This window comes from Macrotis lagotis, chromosome X (genome assembly GCF_037893015.1).
Source record: "Macrotis lagotis isolate mMagLag1 chromosome X, bilby.v1.9.chrom.fasta, whole genome shotgun sequence".
Taxonomy (NCBI): Eukaryota; Metazoa; Chordata; class Mammalia; order Peramelemorphia; family Peramelidae; genus Macrotis; species Macrotis lagotis.
In genome coordinates, this window is record NC_133666.1 from 511,019,771 (window position 1) to 511,042,642 (window position 22,872).

The following is a 22,872-nucleotide window of genomic DNA, read 5'->3' on the forward strand; positions in this document are numbered from 1 at the left end:
TAAATGCTTAACCAGATTCATTTACTGCTAGTTTCCTAATGAGTATTTGGTGAGTTCAAGCAAAGAAAAGGTTTTTCTCTTAAAGATTTCTCCTTCCTATTTTTAATCTAGGTATAATGAATTATTTGCAGACATTTCTGTCCAGTTTATCCTGTTCCATTGGCTATTGCTTACAAGGAATGAAACAGCTTTTCTTTTTCTAGTAAGAGGGAGATGAGAATTTGAAAATTTTTTTTCTGCCCTTCCTTTGAAATTTTCTGAATTACCCTATGATTGGTGACTTCACTGAGGTCAAGTTAATAATAAATGTTCTGCAGCAACAACTTTTGATTCACTGTACATGATAAGGGCTTGCTATTAATTTCACAGACTTTAAGCTTCTAAATGAGGAACAAATGCATTTTGCACACACAAATAAAAGAAATGTAAGTTTAGTTAATAATTTATCTGATAAGTATTTGTGTGTTAATGTATAATGACCCTGAATTGGATTGGTTTTTCCTTACATGGTGGGAGACATATTTCTCCATTCGTACAGTGGACAAAATCTTCCCCTGGCCCCCAAACAAGTCCTCATTTACACCAAAGATGCTTCTTTCAGTACCCAGTGCCAAAAGAGGACTACCTATTTCAGGAAGCCAGAGCTATTTCTATAATTGTTTCTCTTAGGTATGCATAAAAAATCATCTAGAGAGTACTAGGGGATCATCACACCTGAGAGTGAAAATTACAGCTCATATATATATTCTTAATTTGTTGTAGTTGTTTAGTGACTTTTAGTCATGTCCAGCTCTCTGCGATCCCATTTTGGGGTTTTCTTGTCAAAGATGCTGTAGTTATTTTCCAATTTCTTCTCCAGATAATTTTGTAGATGAGAACCTGAGGCAATCAGAATTAAGAGGTTTGCCCTGTGTCACATGGCTAGTGAGTGTCAGAGGCTAGATTTGAACTCCTAAAGTTATCTTCCTAATTCCAAACTCAGTGCTCTATCCAACTGTGCTTAATTTTTATAAGGCCCTTAATTTAATGTTAAAAGATTATTTTGTCAATTTCATAAATGAAGAAACTGATCCTCCAAGAGATTAATTGATTTGCCCCAGGGTACATTCATCTTAAATTGCAGAACTAAAGTATTATCCTCGATCTCTTAACTCCAGGGATAGTGATCTTCTCATCACTATGGGAAGGCCATCCCATGGCCCTCTTTGTATTTCATTTCACAAAATAGGGATAAAATGGATGGCTGGAATATTGTTATCCTTCTGCTTAAAAAGAGGGAGTTGTAGATTTTTCTTTTCACTTCTATAGAAACCTCTTAGAAAGCTGTCCTCAGTAGGTTATAGGAGTCTGATTCTTTGATTTATTGATTGGAGATTTTATAAAATCAAAACATGCTTCAACTTTTTCAACACATATTTTGTAAGATTAGAAAAAAATCTATTATTTCTTGATTTCTATTGGTAATTGGGTGTAGGAGTTCATGATCTCTTTTCTTAATCCCTTCCCTCTCTTCTCCCATCTCCAGTAAAATGGATAGAAGCCAGCATCCAAAATTGCACCGTGTTTGAGTGTGTGTGTGTGTGTGTGTGTGTGTATGTGTGTGTGTGTGTGTGGTATGCGTGTTTGTGTGCAATAAATAAGGAAGGGAGCTTAATAAATCCAGAATGAGGAGCAGTGCCATAAATCTATAGCTGGAAGGGACCTTAAAGGTCATCAAGTCAGCATTTCTCATTTAATAGGCAAGAGAACTGAGGACCGAGTAGGTTCAGTGACTTACCCAAAGTCACATAGGAGCTAAGTGAAAGAATCAGAATTCAAATTCAGGTCCTGCATGAAGTTCAAGACTCCCCCCACAAGACTCCATAAGTACTGACTAAAGAATTGGAGCTCTGCTCTCCTTCGCAATGTGAAGCTGAGCAGATGAATCCAAACAAGGTTATACTTTTCCCCACTGAGCATGGCAGAGAAGGTAATTCCCCTAAACACTGCCTGATCATCTAAGTGACAGCACTGATGTTTCTTTCCCTGATATTTCTTTCCCTTTTCTTTCAAGGGAATCAACCATTGGGAGAAGCTGATTATAATTGCTTTACAGTTATAATGGATGGGGTGTTATACTTGGTATCAGGAAGATCTACATTCAAATCCTGCCTTAGATATTTATTAGGTACATGACTCTAGGTGAGCCATTGAACCTCTCCTGTCCTCAGTTTCTTCATATGTGAAATGAAGATAATAGTGCCTACTGACAGGGTTATTCTTGGGATTAAATGAGATAATATGTGTAAACTTTTCAGTGCTATACAAAAATACAAACAATTAAAATTTTTAATATTATTAATAATTAGGAGAAGGGATATTTTAAAGCAATGACTGAGATAGATCTTATACTGCTAGTGATCCACAAACTATTCTAGTTGACTTAGTTCTGACAAAGGCAGAACAATTATACTGATCCATAGTAATTTATGACTCAAAAATTGGGCTAAGGTCACGGGTCAAGGGAAACTAACACACTAGATGGAGTTCCATCGTATTTTTACTCATTTGATCAGTTATTCTTATCTGATTCAAGGTTCAGAGCTAGGACGTTTCTCCTGTGTATTGCAGTCTCAGCCCTCTGTGGATTGTTGGAGCAGACTGTGGCATCTGAAGATTTCTTAGGTCAGAGAGAGAGAACTAGTCTGGGAGAGGAAAAACCTTGGGTTTTGCAAACCCCAAACTCCAAAGAGTCAGGCTACAACCTCTCATAGTATTATCATAAAATGAAGCATTCATTCAAGAAGGCAGACTATGATGACTTCAATCATCTCATCTTTTCTTTCTAGGATTGGGCCGAAAAACTGAGGACCTTACTCCTGAACAACTTCGACTTGCTATAAAGTAAGTTTCTTATTCTCCTAAATTTTATCAAACCTCTGATATACATATATGTGTGTGTCTGTGTATCTTATACGTATATATATATATATATATATATATATATATTTACATTTTTATATATATTCTAACTGTGATATGACCATATGCAACTCAGATTCCTCATTCATCATCAAATACTCCCTGGGGTACCTAGATCACAATGTTGTGGAGGATCAAATGAGGTAATATAGGCATTATGCAAAGTCATAGTGCAGTTTTGCATTTTAATAGCTTAAAGTTATGGTGTTAGAAGGTATTAGGAATTCCAAGCTCTGGAACCCCATTCTTTGAAATGATGTCTTTCCAAATAGGTGCCAGAGACTATTTTGAAAAGGAAAAAACTCATTCTCTTCTCTGAAAAGGCCTGCCTTGGCCTAATGAGGTGAAGAATTCTATTTTGTGTGGCTTCATATGTTTTTGGAGACTGGATCAGCCACTCTGATGAAATTGGGGAAAGATTTTACTAAACCTTTTCAGAGTTAGTATGATAGAATTGATAGAGCATAAAAGTAGCTGTTCAGTTTCTGTGTATATGTGAGTTGGGAGAGAAGATAGAGCTGGGAAAAAAAGACATAAAAATGGAGTGATGATGACTCTATTTTAAAGTCTAGGAAATAATACTTCCAACTTTCAACAAACAATAGGTAGGAATTACTAACAAATAATTCTTACCCACTGCCATTTTTTCACACATTATGCAAGCTTGTGTTTGGACAAAGGAAGTTTTGTTATTTTCTCCAATATATCTGCAAACAGAACAAAAACCTGTTTATTTGGGTCGTGGTGGCAGTATTTAAATAGATTCAGCTGGATTCATAATATTTGAGTGCTTGTGGACCAGCTTTGAAACCATGTATTATTTTCAAGTAAATTTTCTGTAGAATTGTTAGGAGGCAGGGAGGAAATTAGAAGTTCATCAGCACAGGGATTGATTGAATGGAGGGAAATTGTAATTCACATTTGTAGTCCTTAGCCTTTCCTTTGAATAAAACTCTTCTCTTTTCCACTATACTTATACTGACCATTATAGTCTACTTAAGAAAGTCTTGAAGCTTAAGGAGTCCTGGATTTTACTTGTATTGAATCTGATAATTAAATAAAGCTTTGGGCAATCAATGCAGTTCTTTTGCATTTTACATTCTTTGTTAAATGATGACATTATGATTAGCACTTTTTAGATTTATAGGGGTATTATAAAGATAGCTGAAAATATTTGAGAAAAATGTTTATAGTTCTTTGGGATAAAGGCCTTAAGAATATAGTTTAATTATCCTTTCTCTTTTATTTTCTGCTGAGGTTTTAAATATTTTAATAAATATATATGAATATATAATATATTTATGAATTGTATGCACATATATGTATATGTAATATATAATATATATTTATGTAACTCAGCCTGCATATTAGGAAAAATAAATTTTTGATTTTAAAAAATGATTTTCCCAAGTCACTAATACTAGAAATTGCTAGCATTTATGTAGCATTCTTAAATTTTGCAATATTCTTTATATACATTGTCTCAATTGATCTTAATGATATCTTGATGATGTAGTTATTATTATTATCTCCATTTTACATATGGAAAAAGTGAGGGTTTATGTGAATTGTTTAAGCAAGGTCATGTAACTAGTAAGTGTGTAAGATAGGATTCAAACTCAAGTCTTTCAGATTCTAAGTCTAGTACTCTATCTGATACAGCATTATGTCACATTAATTACAGTCTGTATTAATTAAAGTCTAATAATAGGCATAGTTGTTCAGCCATAATTAACTTCTATGGCATTTTTAATTGAAATAGCTTTTTGGGTCAAACTGGTTTCATCAGTAAGACTCTGCCTTTTTCATCTGTCTAAATCAAGTGTTATGCTATATATATATATATAATATATATTATATATACATATATATTTAGTTAAAAAACTTAGCAAGTATTTTTTGAACTCCTACTATGTGTCAAGTGCTGAATTCACATAATATAGAAAGAACAAAAAGAACCATGAGGAGAGATTTGAAATTTATGGTACTTAGAAAGCACCAAAGAAGTATTAAAATATTTGAATCATTTGAAATAAATGAAAACTTTTAGCATACTTTACAAATTTAAAATCTTTTGTTAGATGAGAAGCATAAATTCTAGCTATAAGAGTATTGACTTAAGAGTTAGAAAATCTAGTTTCTACTCTCAGATTTCTCACTGGTTAGCCAAGTGACTTGAAAAACATCATATTAGGTAAAGAATGGAGCCAAAATTGCAGAGTAAAGACAAGACTACTTGAACCCTCCTTATTTCCCCTTCAAACAATGTTAAAATAACACTGCAAAACAAATTTCAGAGTGATAGAAGCAACATAAGGATGGGGGGAAACAACTTTTCACTTAGAAAATTGAAAGGAAAGGTCTGTCTCACTGGGGTGAGAGTGAAACAGAGCATAGGCTGTGCCAGCACAGGTCTTGCTCAGCAAGTCAGCAACTGGCTATGGGGGTGACTAAATCAGCAGGGGCTTTCAAGATAAGGTACTTGAACAATTAGTCAGAAGGGGATCACAGGGGACCCTTTGCTGGCACTGGGAGCAGGACTCTGTTGCATCATGTATTTGTGGTTTAGGGTCATAAGACAGAGGACAAAGAGGAGTCCTACCAGGAGTGGGAACCCTGTTCCAGGGCAGAGAATAGTGTGTGTGGTCACTTATAGATCAGAGTACAGATTAGGAGAGCGGTGATCACAACTCTCCACAGAGCATATCACCTTGAAAGAACTAAAAACTTATAGAACTCTCAGAATATCTTTAAAAACAGCAGCACAAAAAAGATGTGAAGCTTGGAACAATGCCTTTTTCACCCTGGGAGCAGAGTCCAGCTTTAACATAAAATTAGAAGTCAATAAATAGACTAGAAAAACTAGCAAAGAACAAAAAGAGAATCTCACCATAGAAAATTATTATTGGGACAGTGAAAGTCAACACACACACACACAAATCAGAAGACAATAAAATCAAAACTATTTATGCAAAGCCCTAAAGAAAAATATAAATTGATCTCAGATCTCAAAAAAGGAATTTAGAATTCAAGAGAGATAGAGGAAGAATTGGGAAAATAAATGAGAATGATGCAAGAAAATCATGAAAAAGAATCAATAACTTGGTGAAGGAGACACCAAAAATAATGAAAAAATATTTCCTTAAAAAACAGATCAAATAGGGGAGGTGGCTGGAGTCAGGAGTAACTGGGTTCAAATCTGGTCTCAGACACTTAATAATTACCTAGCTGGCCTTGGGCAAGCCACTTAACCCCATTTGCCTTGTAAAATCCTAAAAAAAACCCAGATCAAATAGTAAAAGAGGTACAAAAATCACTGAAGAAAATTCCTTTAAAAGCTGAATGGAACATAAGTACAGAAATTCACTAAAAAAGAGAACTCCATAAAAAGTAGAGTTGGCCAAATCGAAAAGTACAAAAATCTCATTGAAGAAAATAATTCCTTTAAAAAATTAGAATTGGAGAAGTTGAAGCTAATAACTCCATGAGACATCAAGAAACAAAAAAAAAATCAAAACAATAAAAAATAGAAGAAAATGACATTTCCCATTGAGCAAGTGGATTTAAGGAAACCCTAGAAAGACTTCTATGAATTGATGCCCAATGGAGTGAGCAGAACTAGGAAAATATTGTATACAATAACACTTACTGGTGTGATGATCAACTGTGATTAACTGAGCTCTTCTCAACAATATAATGATGCAACACAATTCCACAAGACTCATGGTAGAAAATGCTATCCACAACCAGAGAAAGAAGTATGGAATCTGAATGCAGATTGAAGCATATTTTTATCTTTTTTTGTGACTTTTCCCTTTCATTGTGTTTCTTATTTCACAATATGACTAATATTGAAATATGTTTCCATCATTGCACATGTATAACCTATATCAGATTGTTTGCTGTCTTGAAGAAGGGAAGAGAGCAAGGTAAAAATTTGGAATCTGAATTCTTATAAAAATAAATGTTGAAAACTAGTTTTACATGATTGGAAAAAATAAAATGCTATTTACAAGAAAAGAATTATTTATTGGACTACTTGAAAGCCATTAACAAAACAGAGTCTGAATATTATATTTCAAGAAATTGTCAAGGAAAACTGCCCTGATATCTTAGAAACAGAATTTGAGAGAATCCACTGATTGCCTCCTGAAAGAGATCCTAAAATGAAAATTTGCAGAAATATGTTAGCCAAATTGCAAAGCTCTCAGGGCAACAAGAAAATATTGTAAGCACAGAGAAGGAAACAATTTGAATATTATGGAGTCAACATTAGGATTACACAGTATTTAGCAGCTTCTGCATTGAAGGTCCAGAGGGTTTAGAACATGATATTCCAAAAGACAATGGAATAAAGATTATAACCAAGAATACTCTATCCAGCAGAATTGAGTGCAATTCTTCAAGAGGAAAAATGTGTATTTAATGAAATAGAAGACTTTCAAGCATTCCCAGTGAAAAGACCAGGGCTGAACAAAAAATTTTGATCTTCAAATATAAGATTTAAGAGGAGTATAAAAGGAAAACATAAATGATTCAATAAGGTTAAACTAAATATATCCTTACATGGAAAGATGATAGTTGTAGGTCTTAAAAACTTAATTACTATTCGGTCACCATATAGAGTGTGTGAATGTGAGTTTACTTTGATAATATCTTTAAAAAAAAGAGGCAAAATAAAGGGAGAGCAGGGAAGGGAGAGATTAAGCCCATTTAAACATCCACATTTCTATACATTATCAAGAAAGCCTAGCAGCAAAGGAAAGAGAAAAATTCCAATTAATGTAACTGTAGACAATATAAAATATTTGAGAGTTGGTCTGCCAAAGGGAAACTTAGGAACTATATAAACACAAATGCAAAATACTCTTCACACAAATAAAGTGATATCTAAACAACTGAAAAAATATCAATTGCCCATGGATAGATCAAGCTAATTCAATTAAAATTACCAATCTATCAATTACTTGGCTTATTCAGAGCTATGCCAATCAAATTACCAAAAAAATATTTTGAAGAGCTAGAAAAAATAATTATGTCATTCATCTGGAAGAATAAAATGTCAAAGATATCAAGGAAATGGATGAAAAAATTGAAGGAATGTGACTTAGTCATATCAGATCTTAAACTGCATTACAAAATGGGAATCATGGAAACAATCTTGTGCTTTCTAAGAAATGAGTGGTTGTGGATCAGGTGTTCAATTAATTAGGCATACAATATATAATAGAAAATGATCATAGTATTGTAATATTAGATAAACACAAAGATTCAAGCTTTTGGGGTAAGAATACATTTTTTAAATGAAAATTACTAAGACAACTGTAAAGCAGTTTGGCAGAAACCAGGTATAGAACCACATCTCACTCCAGAGAAGTTCAAAATGGGTACATGATTTAGACTTAAAGAATGATACCATAAACAAATTGTGGAAATTTCCTAATCAGATCCAGGGAGAAGGGAAAAATTTATGACCAAACAAGAGATAGGAGAGCATTACTAGATTAAAATGGATAATTTTGATGACATTAATTTTAAAAAGTTTTGCACAAACTTTTTGCATTGACACTAATATTAGAAGAAAAGTAGAAAACTGGGAAAAATTTTTTAGCAAGTGTTTCTTATAAAGACTCCATTTCTCAATAAATAATCAAAATTTAAGACAACAAATTATTCCCCAATTGATAAATGTCAAGGATATGATCAGGCAATTTTCAAATGAAGAAATCAAAACTATCTATGGCCATAATGAAAAAATGATTTAAATTACTGCTGTAGAGAAATGAAAATTAAAGCAACTCTGATATATCACCTCATACCAATTAGATTGGCTAATAGGAAAGGAAAATGATAAATTTGGGAGGGGATGTGGGAAATTTGGAAGACTAGTGCACTATTGGTGGAGTTATAAAATAATTCAAGCATTCTGGATAGCAATTTGAAACTATAATCCAAAGGTTATAAAATTGTGTATGCCCCTTGATCCAGTAATGCCACTACTAAGTGTTTCCCACAGATATCAAGGAAAAAGGAAAAGTATTTGTATGTAAAAAAATATAGCAGCTCTTTTTGTGGTGGTAAAGAATTGAAAATTGATCAACAAGTTATGATTGTGATTGGAATCTTATTGTGTTATAAGAAATGATGAGCAGGATAGTTTAAACCTGGAAAGTATTACATGAACTGATGTAAAGTGAAGTAAGCAGATCAAGAAGATATTATACACAGTAACAGCGGTATTGTCTGATCAGCTGTGCATGACTTATCAATTCTTATTAATATTATGGTCCATGACAGTTTCAAAGGATTCCTAATGAAAAATACTATCTACTTCTAGAGAAAGAATTGATGGAGTCTGGAAACAGATTGAAGCGTATTTTTCTTTTAGTTTTCTTTCGTAACATGACTAAATAAGGAAATATATTTTGCATGACTGCTCGTGCATCATCTATATCAAATTACTTGCCTTTTTTAAGGAAGGAAGGTGAGTAGAAGAGTGTTAAAAATTTTTGCATGTAACTGAAAAAAATAAGGTTTTTAATTAAAAAAATGAAGTCATTCTTGCCCACTCTTCACTTGTCTATAAAGAAGTGGTAGAGTGGATGATTTTAGGTTTCTTTCACCTCTATTTACTTTGTGCTTCATAAAATTAAAAATTTAGAATTTGGAATATTAAATTTAAAAGCATTGTATCAGACTGTGATTGTGAATTTATGTATTTTAATTTTATTAATGTTTTAAATTTCAAATTGAACTGTAAGTATTAATTTGTAAAGAAATCTAGCATGTCTTAGCTTCTGCAAACTTCTAAGAAATAAGCACAAACTTGAAGACAGAAAATAACAATACAGTAAATAAAAAAAAAATTATACTTTTTGTCCTCCACTTTGAAATAGATTCAAAAAAGTATTTATTTTTCAGAAAAGGAAATGAGATTTTTTTTTATTGTTGCAAGGAAGCTTAATCAGTTTTATTTTCAGAGCCTTCACTATCAGCAGTCTTTAATGATTCAATTTTATTATCCTGACTCAGATTGAGATAGGCCTTTCCAGATGTTCACATCTTAGCTTATTTTTTTGATTTGGAGCATGTATTTCCATCCACAGATCCATTTTTTTAAAATGGCTACAGAAATTGTGGAATCTGAAGCAAGCAAAAAGTAAGAGGTCAAGCTTGGCTTGTACAGAGGTCATGAAATCATGTTGCATCAGAAACATACTTGACAGAATTTCAGATTCCCTTCTTTGGGGATGGGTATGTGGATGTACTGTAGTCTGCCATATTCTATATTGCTTTACCAACTCTAGTTGTAGGTATACTGTTAGTTTAACAAGATCCAATCAAATTAGTTATAGAGATATCCACTTACATTCCAGTCTTTGACCCATGAATTCAAAATATTTGTTGCAATAACAGTTGATTGACATCAACACTTCCTTTTTCTTAAGTCTTTTATTTTATCTTCTTCTGTACTCATAAGAACAAAGATCCTTGGTAAGGAGTACCTACCCAGGTCAATTCAAGTTGAAAAACATTTATTAAGTACCTTTATTGGACTCTTTCCTAGAGATAAAGACAAAAACAGTTTCTGTTTTTTAAGGAGTTTAGATTCTATATTTTCTGATTCTGATACAATAATGACTGAAAAATTGACTTTACCATTTTTAGTGTGCTGTATAGTTTAATGCAGAAGATGTACTAATCAAACAATGAAATTATTTCATTAAGATTCACACTTTCACTGTTTTTTAAATAGACTTTATTATTAAATAAAGTCTTTAGGAATATTTGTTATCACTTTACCCTTTGGGCTTTAATACAGAATTTTTTCTGTTTTTGCATTATTTTCTTCTTGTTTCCTGAAGATAATATCTACATAGTATATCTTTTTCATGTTTTATTATGTCCTTTACTCTTTTTCAGAATGTCAACTTCATATTCTATTGCAGAAATATATGAATATTTATCCATTATGACCATTTATGTTTCTTTAATATAACTTTCATTGTCATTCAGCGAAGTAAAAAATTTTAATCTGTCCCTATCTAGCATTTTTTTCTGGAGTAATTTATAATACTTAGATGTGTATATACATATATATATATATATATATATGCATATATATGCTGTACAGTAGCTTTTAAGACCACTAAACAAGTGGTCCAGATGTTATTACAAAACTTAGGATTCCTTTTCCCCAAATACATTCTTATCTATCTGTAAGTATTTATAAACATTGTCCTTCATTGGATTTTTTTTCTGCTTAGATGTTTCTAGCCACTCATATTCTGACTCTAAAGGCAGATTACTAAGAGAACCTTAATAAGTGAACAATGATTTTGATTCAATTTAAGTATTTAGAAATTTCAAGACAATAGGCATCTTATATTATAATCAATGGTATTCCAGAAGAATATTTTTTTTCCCAGAAGTTGCATACATTTTTTCTTAATCTTCAGGCTCAAACTTGCTTATAATGAAGGCTTTGAGAAGAATTTGCCGAAAGTCATCTGCAGTCTTTCATTGTTTGATCACCTGCAGATATTGGCTGGGCCACATTTTGTGATGATGCTAGTATAGCTGATGCATCAAAAGAACAAGAACTTTGGAATCAAGAATTCTACAGAGAGTCAGCTGTGCTTTTTAATTTTTTTTGGTAGTCTCTCCTCCCTCACTTTCATGAAGGATTTTTAAATGTCTACAGGATACCTCCTACATATAAGAATTCATTTTGAACTTTAAATTTCATTTGACAGAATTAGCCGATCATATTTTATTTTTCTTCCTAGAATAATTTGCTGTGTGGAGATGCTTCCATGTGTTAGAAGCAGTCTTGTTTTTTCCCTCAAAGGGATAAAATAGGAAAAGGAAAAATAAATATTGAATGGTTAACTTGCATGTAAACAGTGAGCTACACCATATAGAAATTTGGCAGTGGCTTTCCTTCAGTAAACAGTTTTGACAAGTCTGTAGACTTTATTTCTTTTAACTTAAAATGCTTTTATTATGTGACCACTGTATGCAAAATATGTGCCAGCAATAATAAATACAAGAGTGGGGATGCTGAAATTGGGTAACTAATTTGCCATAAAATATTAAATTTCTAGGAAATCAGCAATGATTTACATAAGTTATAAAAGTAAATTTCTTTACTAACATCTTATTTTGGAGCTTCATCATCATCTCTCAGAGGTTACAGAGGTTACCTCTCAGAGCATTTTTGAAGTTTCTACCTAAGAAAGGATTGCAAGTTCTGACAAGTCCTATACAATTTAGAAAGTGCCTAACATGGGAGAAAAAGTCTAGCTCAATGCAAGAGCCACAAGGGAAGAAATTGTCAGCCATAGTACCAATGATGGTTAAACCAACTGTTAAAACATGTGGAGATTATTATTTTGCATTGGTGGAAAGAATCCTCAAATGGATGAAAACAGAATTTTTTTTACAGTATTCAAGTAGGAAAATAAGCTATTGCAGCTAAAGTATATATATATATATATATATATATATTAATATTCTGAATTAGAATAAACTTTAATTACAGTTCTAATAGTATGACAAAATAGTATTTTGGGAAAAATCTAACAATTGTATATAGAATGGATGAGAGGAGGGACTATAGGTAAGAATATGTATGGAGAACTCATACTCCCTGTGCCTTAACTCTAACAAATTACATCATAGATAGAGAATGGACCAGAAGATGTGTAGATCCATAATTTCAGCAACTTCTATAGAATTCCAATTGATGAGGGGATATCTGTAAAGAATGGGAAAAGAATGTTTAACTCCATGATGTATATTTGAACAATCTACACATTAATCCATAAAAATAATGAATAGCAGAATTATTCATTCACCCAGAGTTTAGTGGAAGGAGTGATGCATGAAATTCTCTTTCAGGTTTAATTGACAAATGGGGAACTCTGATGTTCAGGGCTTCATAAGCAGTTTTTTTATAGCAAAAGGCTTGTGCAAGGGTGAATCTAATAGTAAGTATGACATATATGCTTAACTGCCCATATGTCCATAAGTGACAGTTGACAGGCTGAGAACTTAATGGGACAAATTAATGTCTTGGCTAATTGAATGAAGATGAAAGCAATAATATAATCCTTATAAATAATGGTAAATTCAAAAATAGAATATGACAAACCAGCAGGTGAGGTGTTTGTTCTGGATTGGAATGGTGAAATCAACAAATGTTTTACCTTGGAACTAAATGCACAAGTCTAATAAAGTCAGGGATGCTGTTAGGAAAGGCAAAGGCAATGTACCTCAATACAAGAACTTGTCCCATCTACCTACCTCCTTATATCTTTCTCTCTCTCCCCCCATCCTTTAGCAAAGAGTACCTATGTTTACTCTTTTTTAAAAAACATATTTTACAAGGCAGGGATCAATTAAAAGGGTCTAGAGCATAGGAAATGATTGCCTTTTTCTCCTGTCATAGGAGTAGCCTTAAGTAATCTTTGAGACTCAAAAGCCAGAGACTATTCTTTGGGGTATCCTAATACTCTTATCTGTGAGATGCCTTTCAGGCATCAGGGGATGAAGAATTTCATCTTTTATGCTTCTATATCCTTTAGCATAGCTAGACTTCTTCCTAGATGTACCTGAGAATTCCCAGGTTAGCATTCATTGTTATGCTAATGAAAGATGCTAATGGTTAGGAAAAGTTTTTTAACCAAATTTTTCCATAGGAGAAAAGTCACAATGAGTTAATTGTATAATTATCAGAGAAATGGAGCAAAATTTAGTTGTTTGTCTCCATTAAAAATATTAGCTTCAAAACCACTGTTACCAAGACCGAAAGGACTCATTTCTAAAATATACAGCGAACTGAGTCAAATTTAAAAAAAAATTCTCCAATTGACAAATGGTCACAGGATATGCAAAAGCAATTTACAGATGAGACGATCAAAGCAATCCATAGTCATATGAAAAATTTCTCTAAATCATTACTTATTAGAGAAATGCAAAGTAAAGCTTCTCTGAGGTACCACCTTACACCTCTAAGACTGGCCAATATGACCAGAAAGGACAACAATCACTGTTGGAAGGGTTGTGGGAAATCTAGGACACTATTACATTGTTGGTGGAGTTGTGAACTCATCCAACCTTTCTGGAGAACAATTTGGAACTATGCCCAAAGAGCAACAAAAATATGCATACCTTTTGATCTAGCAATACCACTACTGGGTCTATACTCTGAAGAGATGATGAAAAATGGTAAAAACATCATTTGTACAAAAATATTCATAGCAGCCCTTTTGGTGGTGGCAAAAAAATTGAAAATCAAGTAAATGTCCTTCAGTTGGGGAATGGCTTAGCAAATTGTGGTATATGTATGTCATGGAACACTATTGTTCTATTAGAAACCAAGAGGGATGGGAATTCAGGGAAGCCTGGAGGGATTTGTATGAACTGATGCTGAGTGAGATGAGCAGAACCAGAAAAGCATTGTACACCCTAACAGCAACATGGGGGCGATGGTCAACCTTGATAGATTTGCACATTCCATCAGTGCAACAATCAGGGACAATTTGGGGCTGTCTGCAATGGAGAATATCATCTGTATCCAGAGAAAGAACTGTGGAGTTTGAAACTAGATCAAGGACTATTACCTTTAATTTAGAAAAAAAAAACTGATATCTTATTGTCTGATCTTGTTATCTCTTATACTTTATGTTTCTTCCTTAAGGATATGATTTCTCTCTCATCACATTAAATTTGGATCAATGTATACCATGGAAACAATATAACGACTGGCAAATTGCCTTCTGTGTGGGGGTGGGGGGAGGGAAGTAAGATTGGGGGGAAAATTGTAAAACTCAAAATAAATAAAATGTTTAAAAAAATATTAGCTTCAGGGTGGCTAGGTGACACAGTAGATAGAGTACTGATCCTGGAGTCAGGAGTACCTAAGTTCAGATCTGGTCTCAGACACTTAATAAGTACCTAGCTGTGTGGCCTTGGGCAAGTCACTTAACCCTACTGCCTTGCAAAAAAAAAACAAACCTAAGAAATATTTGCTTCAGCTGTTTATAGTGGCAAATAATTGTAAATTGAATGATTGTCACCAATTAGGAAATGGCTGAACAAATTGTGGTATATGTACATTATGGATCACTATTGTTCTATTAGAAACCAAGAGGGATAGGAATTCAGAGAAGCCTGGAAGGATCTGCATGAACTGATGCTGAGTGAGATGAACAGAACCAGAAGAACATTGTACACCATAACAGCAACATGAGGGTGATGATCAACCTTAATGGACTTGCTCATATCATCAGTGCAACAATCAGGGACAATTTTAGGGTATCTGCGATGGAGAACCATCTGTACCCAAAAATTGTGGAGTTCAAACAAAGATCAAAGCCTATTATCTTTAATAAAAATTTATCTTAGCATATAATTTTGCTATCTCTTATATTTTACTTTTTCCTTAAGGATATGATTTATCTCTCAACACATTCAGGTTTTTTTTTTAGGTGTTTGCAAGGCAAATGGGGTTAAGTGGCTTGCCCAAGGCCACACAGCTAGGTAATTATTAAGTGTCTGATACCAGATTTGAACTCAGGTACTCCTGACTCCAGGGCCGGTATTTTATCCACTGCGCCACCTAGCTGCCCAACACATTCAGTTTTGATTAATATATGTCATGGAAACAATGTAAAGGCTATCAGACTGCCTTCTGTGGGAGGTGGGAGAGGGAAGCAAGATTAAGGGAAAAATTGTAAAATTAATAAAAATAAATTTAAAAAAATTAGCTTCTAGGTTGGGATTGGTTTAATAAATATTTTTTGAAATATGTATTTGAGTAACCATCTGTAAGACAAAGAACTATATAATCTTGTATACCAGCCAATGTCTGTGTTTGCATTTTGATCATTTACAACTATAGACAAAGGGATAGTGAACTTCCATCTTTTGACACCACCTTTTGCTTGTGTTTATAGAGTCAGACCCTCTTTTTTGGAATACATAAGCTACCTTCTTAATTTCCTGAGTGTCATAGCTGGGCCCTGTAGCAGTTACAAGGATTATGTAGCTTTTATTGAGGGGAGGCACATACATATGAAGTTGCTGGAAATGAACTGGAAGCAAAAAGGTTACAGAAGTCTTCCTAACCCTTCTCCAACTGTAAGTCATTCAATACCATTTTAAAATATTTTTTGTGCAAACGTCTGGAAAATAATGTTTTGCTGTGTCAGGGCTGAGTTCCACTAATAATTGTCTCCCATAAGGAGTCATGCAAGACAAATCTACTGGATGCTCGGCATTGTCTCTATGTGAAAATACTGCTATTCCTGCTGGTCTTGTTGCTAGTGGGGAAAAAAAGCTGGCAGAAGTTCCCTTAGTTAGACCAACATATGTTTGTTTTACAGAGTAGCTCATTGGCTGGGAGACTGGTTAATCAATCAATCAACAAGTATTTATTGTTAGCTGCAAAAGTGTTTTCTCTGGTACCCAGCTGTTGTGCCAATGCTTTGTTAGCAATTGGAACATTCTGGGGTTTTGATCATTACGAATTACAATTTGAGCATTACCAAAGTGTATGTCACAAAGAAAATGAGAAAAACCAATGTGCTTTGCACTTAGAGGTTATACTTGTTATAGTGAAAACCAGTCATAAACAGTCTATTATGGACTCGGAAAAAGCTTGCAATTTTTTTTTAACAGACAGCTCTAGAATTTAAATGTGTATGTCACAGACTTACATCTAAGATATTTTGTTGGAAATAAATTTCCCATAATTTTAGAGGGGGAAAAATAGTCATTGATGTACTTTACCAATAGGTCACTGGTATGGAGGTGACCCTAAACTCTCAAATGTGATATTAGTAGAATACAAGATACTTCTTGCAGCAAATTCTACCAATCTGAAAGGGTTTCAATATGTTTGCAATAAGGTTTGCCCAGTGATAATCCAATGCCTGAGGATCAAGTTTAGTAAGTTTGGGGAGATTTATTAGCTGATTTGCTGTAGATTCACAATTTTTCCCTAAACATATTAACTCTTTAAGTCATTGAGGGACTGGGACCTACCTCAGGGTAGGGAGCACCCACACCAAAGAAATAATTTTGAAATGATGAAATATTGGGAAACTGGCAAGTTCATTTAGTTGGTCTAAAAAAATCCAGTTGAAAGTCTATGCAAAGGGCAGCTAGGTGGTAAAGTGGACAGAGCACTGGCCCTGGAGTCATGAACCTAGAGTTCAAATCTGACCTCAGACACTTTTTCACTTAGTAGTGTGATGCTGGGCAAAGCACTTAACATTGCTTGCCTCCAAAGAAGAAAGAAAATCCATGCAAAAGTATGAGCAAAGTATTTTAGAATTTAAGTGAATTATTAATTATGAGATAGTTTGGTGGATAGAGACCCTTTCTTGAAGTTAGAAAGAGTTGGTTTCAAGGCTTTCCTTTATCACAAATTGTCTAGATGATTCCAATCAAGTCACTTAACTTGTTAGTGGCTCAGGTAACTCTTAAGACTTTTAAGTTGCAGAGAAAATACTTCTCTGCATTGATAGAGGAAAGAATTTCTTCTTTGGGCAGAAATGCTATTGAAGGTAGCCAAAGGTCTTATTCAAATAATAGTTCTATAAAAATACTTAGTTAGAATGTTTGCTAAATCTGATTAAAGCATCTTTCACCCAATTTAACAACCCAGCTAAATGGGGGAGTGATGTGGAAGATGAATACCCCCAATTTGTCAGAATAGCTTCATCTTTCAGTATATTCCTAACAGTGATGATATGATAGCATTTATGCAAAATATTAATTTTCATAATTTTTTTTAAAATTTAGAGTTTTGTTACTTTGGCAAAACCACACTTAGTTGCAAAAAACTGAAGAGAACTATTTGGTTGAAAGCAACTTTGAGAAGCTATCTTATATCATGTGTCTTTGGCTTAAGTCATTTTTGTGTATGATTTTTTAAGATTCTTCATAAGCTTCTTCTGGAATCTCTTCTATCATTGGGTCAGTATACTAAAAATTACTCAGAATTTGGTTTTTGGCTAAATTTATTCCCTTGACAAATGAAATCTATTTTTCTCTAGAGAAGAGAAAGGTCCAGCTATTTCTTTCTGAAGAATTGTTTCAATGTGATAAAAAAATACCTCATCCATCTATTTTATTTTTGGGGTGATGAAATCTTTCAATCTTTGATTATATTTGAAGTTGATAGTTCAATTTTTTTTGTTTTTTTTTCAAGGCAAATGAAGTTAAGTAGCTTGCCTAAGGCTACATGGCTAGGTAATTATTAAGTGTCTGAGACTGGATTTGAACCCAGGCACTCCTGACTCCAAGGCCAGTGCTTTATCCACTATGCTACCTAGCCTCCCCGATACTTCAATTTTATTCTTTTATTATGCATCATAACTAATTTCCAATAACAAAGATAAACTCCCTATTAACAATATAAATAGATTATATAAACCCAATATTAATGTTCAGGTTAAGTTAGATATTGGTTCATGAAATTTGCTGCTACTATTTCTACCAAATAATGTGAAATAGCTTATGGTTGTTAGGTTGTTCTTAACTTTATTTTTCTTATCTGTATATTATTTTTTAGCATTGTATATTACATTGTATACTGCACTGATTGATATTTCTTTTCAGGGAGCAGTGATACACAAATTGTGTATCACCCTGGTGTCTCTCCTCTTTTTTTTGACACTTACAAAGGCCTATCCTGTCACTTTGTTGGTTGATGACTGGTTTGTCAATGAAGCATCATTTTTGTCAAGACTTTGCTACTTATATATTGTTATGCAAGCTTCAAAACCAAAGTATTACTTTGCATGGACATTAGGTAAGTTGATGGAATTGGTGCAAAATTGATTACTAACAAACCTAGAGTATAATTTGTAAATGGCTTAGCCAGAACAAAGTTGTGGTATACGTAATTGAAAATATTGATAACATAATGGAAAGCTGCTGAACCAAGACATTATTCTTTTTGCTTTACAGTTTTGGAAGATTTATAGCACAAGTACTTGGCTCCCCCCCCCCCCCAAAAAAAACAACTTAATAATCAGTGGTAAAAAGTAAAGTGATCCTGACTTGTTTTAACCTGATGTCAGTAACAGATGTCAGAACTTGGAATTCTTTATATCTGTCAATCATGCTTGGTCCTTAAATGCATGGAAAATATGACTTTCTCCTACTTCTCCACCCCATTTAAATGTACATTAATATGGACACTTTAATAAAGAAATTATATTAACATATTCCTAATTTAAACTAAACTTTTGCTGTCACAAGTTCTCATTTTTTCAGCTTCATGTACCAAGAAGAAAATACTGTAGTTTTCTGTCTCTGTTCCTTCCTCTGTACATCTTTCTCTTGTTCTGTCTAACTTTTAAGATGGAACACAACTTTATTGTAAGTTTAATCAAAGTTTTCAATTTTTTACTAGAGAAGCTTGCACAATTGTAAGGTTCCAGCTTTTCCATTTTAACTATTTGAGGCTTAAAGATAATATTTGGGGCCTTGCAAGAATGAAATAATAAAAATCCTATATTTACTTGCTAGGACAGAATAGTCTTCTGATAAGTATATGTCAATTCCATATATTGCTGTCTTTCCAGAAAGCGGTTTACCATCTTATTTGAAAGTCACATGATGACTGATGATAACAGATGCTACATACAGTGGAATGAGTGGCATAGAACCAAGGACATGAGAACTTATTATATACATGATTTATCTTCTTGTCTTTTCAGTTTTTTTATCCAAGCATTTGATCCAAATTTAAGTTTATGATTAATAAGTTTTACCTTTTAAAGGATTATAACATCTACCAAGCAACCAATGGCAGTATCAGAATGGCTAAAATTTTGATTTTTTAACAAAAATTATTGTCATTGGTTCATGTGGCAGAATTTACTTTGGAGCTCATTTACTCACATGTTTTTGCTTGTGTTCTGACAACTAGCTTAATCTTTCTTTAAACTTTTCCTTTCCTCCAATTCTGTCTGTAGCAATGACCTTATAGAATTTGATACTTCAAAATGATAACTGTTCTATTTAATCAGACATATTTCTACTTAGCAGAATATTTAATGTTATTATTTTGCACTAGTATGTGCTATGGTAGGAGTTCTTAACCCGAGGCCCACAAGCCATATGGATAGTTTCTTCTCTCTACTCATTTCTATTTGAAATTCAGCATTTCCTTCAATTTTGAATTCAGACAACAAGCCATCATTCTGAGAAGGGGGGGGTCTATCAACTTCAGTAGACTGTCAAAGGGATCCATGACACAAAATCATTTAAGAACCACTATTTAAGAGATTTGTCAACTCAAAAAAAATTTACTAAAGGACCCACAGAGGTTATAGCAAATAATTTTATATCAATTGTCAACTCTAAAATATAAAATAAGATAAAATACGAAATTGCTCACAGAAGTCATAGGTAAAAAGTCTTCTTTATTCCACTGGAGCAGGGACATTCCACTGGACCAGCTGGACCTGGTCTAGGATCAATGAGACCCAAGGCAGCAAGGCTGTCTTGATACATATAGAGGTGGCAAGACAAAGAAACAGTGAGATGAAATAGCAGCAGTGTGGCAAGTTTGCCTAGTGACAAAAAGTCTGTTCATAGGAGGACTTTATGATCCCCTGCAGGTGCTTGCCCAAATTCTGAGACCACCTGGGGCTGGTTTAGTCAAATCTGTGATATAACTGTAGCTGAGTTCATCCAGAGAATGAGTACCAGGGATTGTTCTTCTACCTAGCTCAGAGTGCAGCAAGCTTTGGCTGCTGGCCCTTAGCTGTGGAAAACAAGAAAAGGAAAATAAGAAAAGAGAGGAGTGGTATTAGTATGATGGTCCTGGCAGGTTGCACTTACCTGACATAGATACTCTTAATTTTGTGCAGATCTGTACTCCTCCTTTCCTTTCCCTATCATCCAGTTTGTATCCCAATATTGGGCTGGATTGACTCTAATTTTGGAGGGTGAAATGAAAACAAAGGCTCTAAATGTTTTCCATGACTTCACAGAGTTCTAAAATACTTTCAGAATTGACAAGGAATTCTTCATAGATCAGACCTAATGAGGTGGCTTGTGAATTTTACCAGGAAAATATCTGGAATTATTTCACTGTTGGTCATCTAGAATAAGACTTATATGGCGATTGAGTCAATTTTGTGTTTGTTTTGTAGACTAAATCTTATTAATTTGGACACTATTTATTATTTTATTATTTATTTTATTATTATTTTAGACCAGGATTAAGATAAGGATGTTTTGCTAAACAATTGAGAATAAATAAGGATCTGGGGAGAAAATGAATGTAGTTATAGAAAAAAAATTATTTCAAAGTTTTGAAAGCATTCATTTACTTATAATTGACTTTCCAATTAGGTATAACTTTAATTTAATCCTAGCTAGTCTCCTATGGAATTTCTCCTGGAAAGTCCTTTATCAGCCCAGTTCCAGTTACTGAATGTACTTGAAATAACCATTTATCATTTTGAAAATATTCTCAATTTAATATGGCAACATCAATTGGTTCCAATTAATGAGATTTTAGTCACAAATTTACTCACTTATATTTTAGTGAGATTAGTGTGAAGGTACACTTAAAAATATTTTTTTTTGCAAGGAAATGGGGTTAAGTGATTTGCCCAAGGCCACACAGCTAGGTAATTGTTAAGTGCCTGAGGTCAAATTTGAATTCAGGACCTCCTGACTCCAGGGCAGGTACTCTATCTACTGCCCAACCTAGATGCCCCTTAGATTAGTGTGAAGGTAAACATATGTTAACACCACAAATTCAAATGAGTTGCTACCAAATTTAAAAATTTTTTTATTATTCACTTGTCTGTGATATGCAAAATAGAATTAGATCTGTCCTTTTATCAGGGAATTTGGAATATCAGTCTGAAATAAAGGAAGAGAAAAATATAGACAATGTTTTGGCACAATGATAGATACCAAAATTATTTAAAGGTCAGAAGTTCTGATGACTCATAATAACTTTGGAAACTAGTAAATATGTTTCTCATCCCTTTCATTTTATTGTCCTAAATTTGGTCATTTACTACCTTTGACTTACCTTATTCTATTCTGGACTTAAAATTCAATTTCAATCACTGGTGTGATGAAATAGCTAAGAAAACAAATGTAAACTTGTCATACATGAAGAGAGGTATAGAAATTGTAGAGAGGTGGTTATCCTATAGAACTCAGCCCTTATTCCATTTTATGCATTGTGGTTTAAAGAAGGACATTGATAAGCTAAAGATGAAGGGTCCATGACATAAAAAAATCAGTTGAAACAAACGGGCATCTTTAGCCTGGAGAAAAGAATACTCAGTGGGGGCATGATAGTTACCTTCACATAACTGAAGAACTGTTGTTTTGTTTTGATGCCAGAGAGGAGAACTAGGAACTTGTAGAGAAGCCAGTTTAGTCTTGATGTCAGGAAAAACTTACTAATGATTAGAACTCTCTAAAGTGCTTCCATATTTGAAGGACTTCAGTTCTATTATAGTGGAAGTTCCCTTTGTATGAGTTAGACTAGATGGATAACTGAAGTATCTTCAGTACTCCAAATCTATTATTCTTTTGTCTCCAAACATGATCAAATCTCTCCTGTCTTCCCAAATCATCGACTCATAGATTTACATCTTTGTTGTTGACCACTCTTTAGAGATCTTGACTTGTTATTATCAGATACCTACTTGGACATCCCAACTTGGTAGAAAGGCTTTTTTAGTGACTTAAACATGTTTCCAAACTAACTCATTATCTTTTCCCCCAAAACTTCCTCCTCTTATTTTTCTATTAATGATACCACCATTCTCCTAGACAACAATGCTTGAAAAACCTTCATCATCTCATCACTTATTTATTCCTTTGACTCTTCAGCTGATCAGTTGATGAATT

At 33.5% G+C, this 22,872-nt stretch overlaps 1 protein-coding gene across 2 annotated transcripts in view; it reads left to right on the forward strand.

Annotated features, from left to right (window-relative positions):
* Positions 1–22,872, forward strand: part of MBOAT1 (membrane bound glycerophospholipid O-acyltransferase 1) — a 136,953-nt gene that overhangs the window by 91,237 nt on the left and 22,844 nt on the right. For both annotated transcript variants that reach the window (XM_074206962.1, XM_074206961.1), the window contains exons 6-8: positions 2,829–2,883; positions 15,924–16,107; positions 18,595–18,787. In XM_074206962.1, coding sequence (XP_074063063.1) covers positions 2,829–2,883; positions 15,924–16,107; positions 18,595–18,787 — 432 coding nt within the window. The remainder of the gene's footprint in view (positions 1–2,828; positions 2,884–15,923; positions 16,108–18,594; positions 18,788–22,872) is intronic.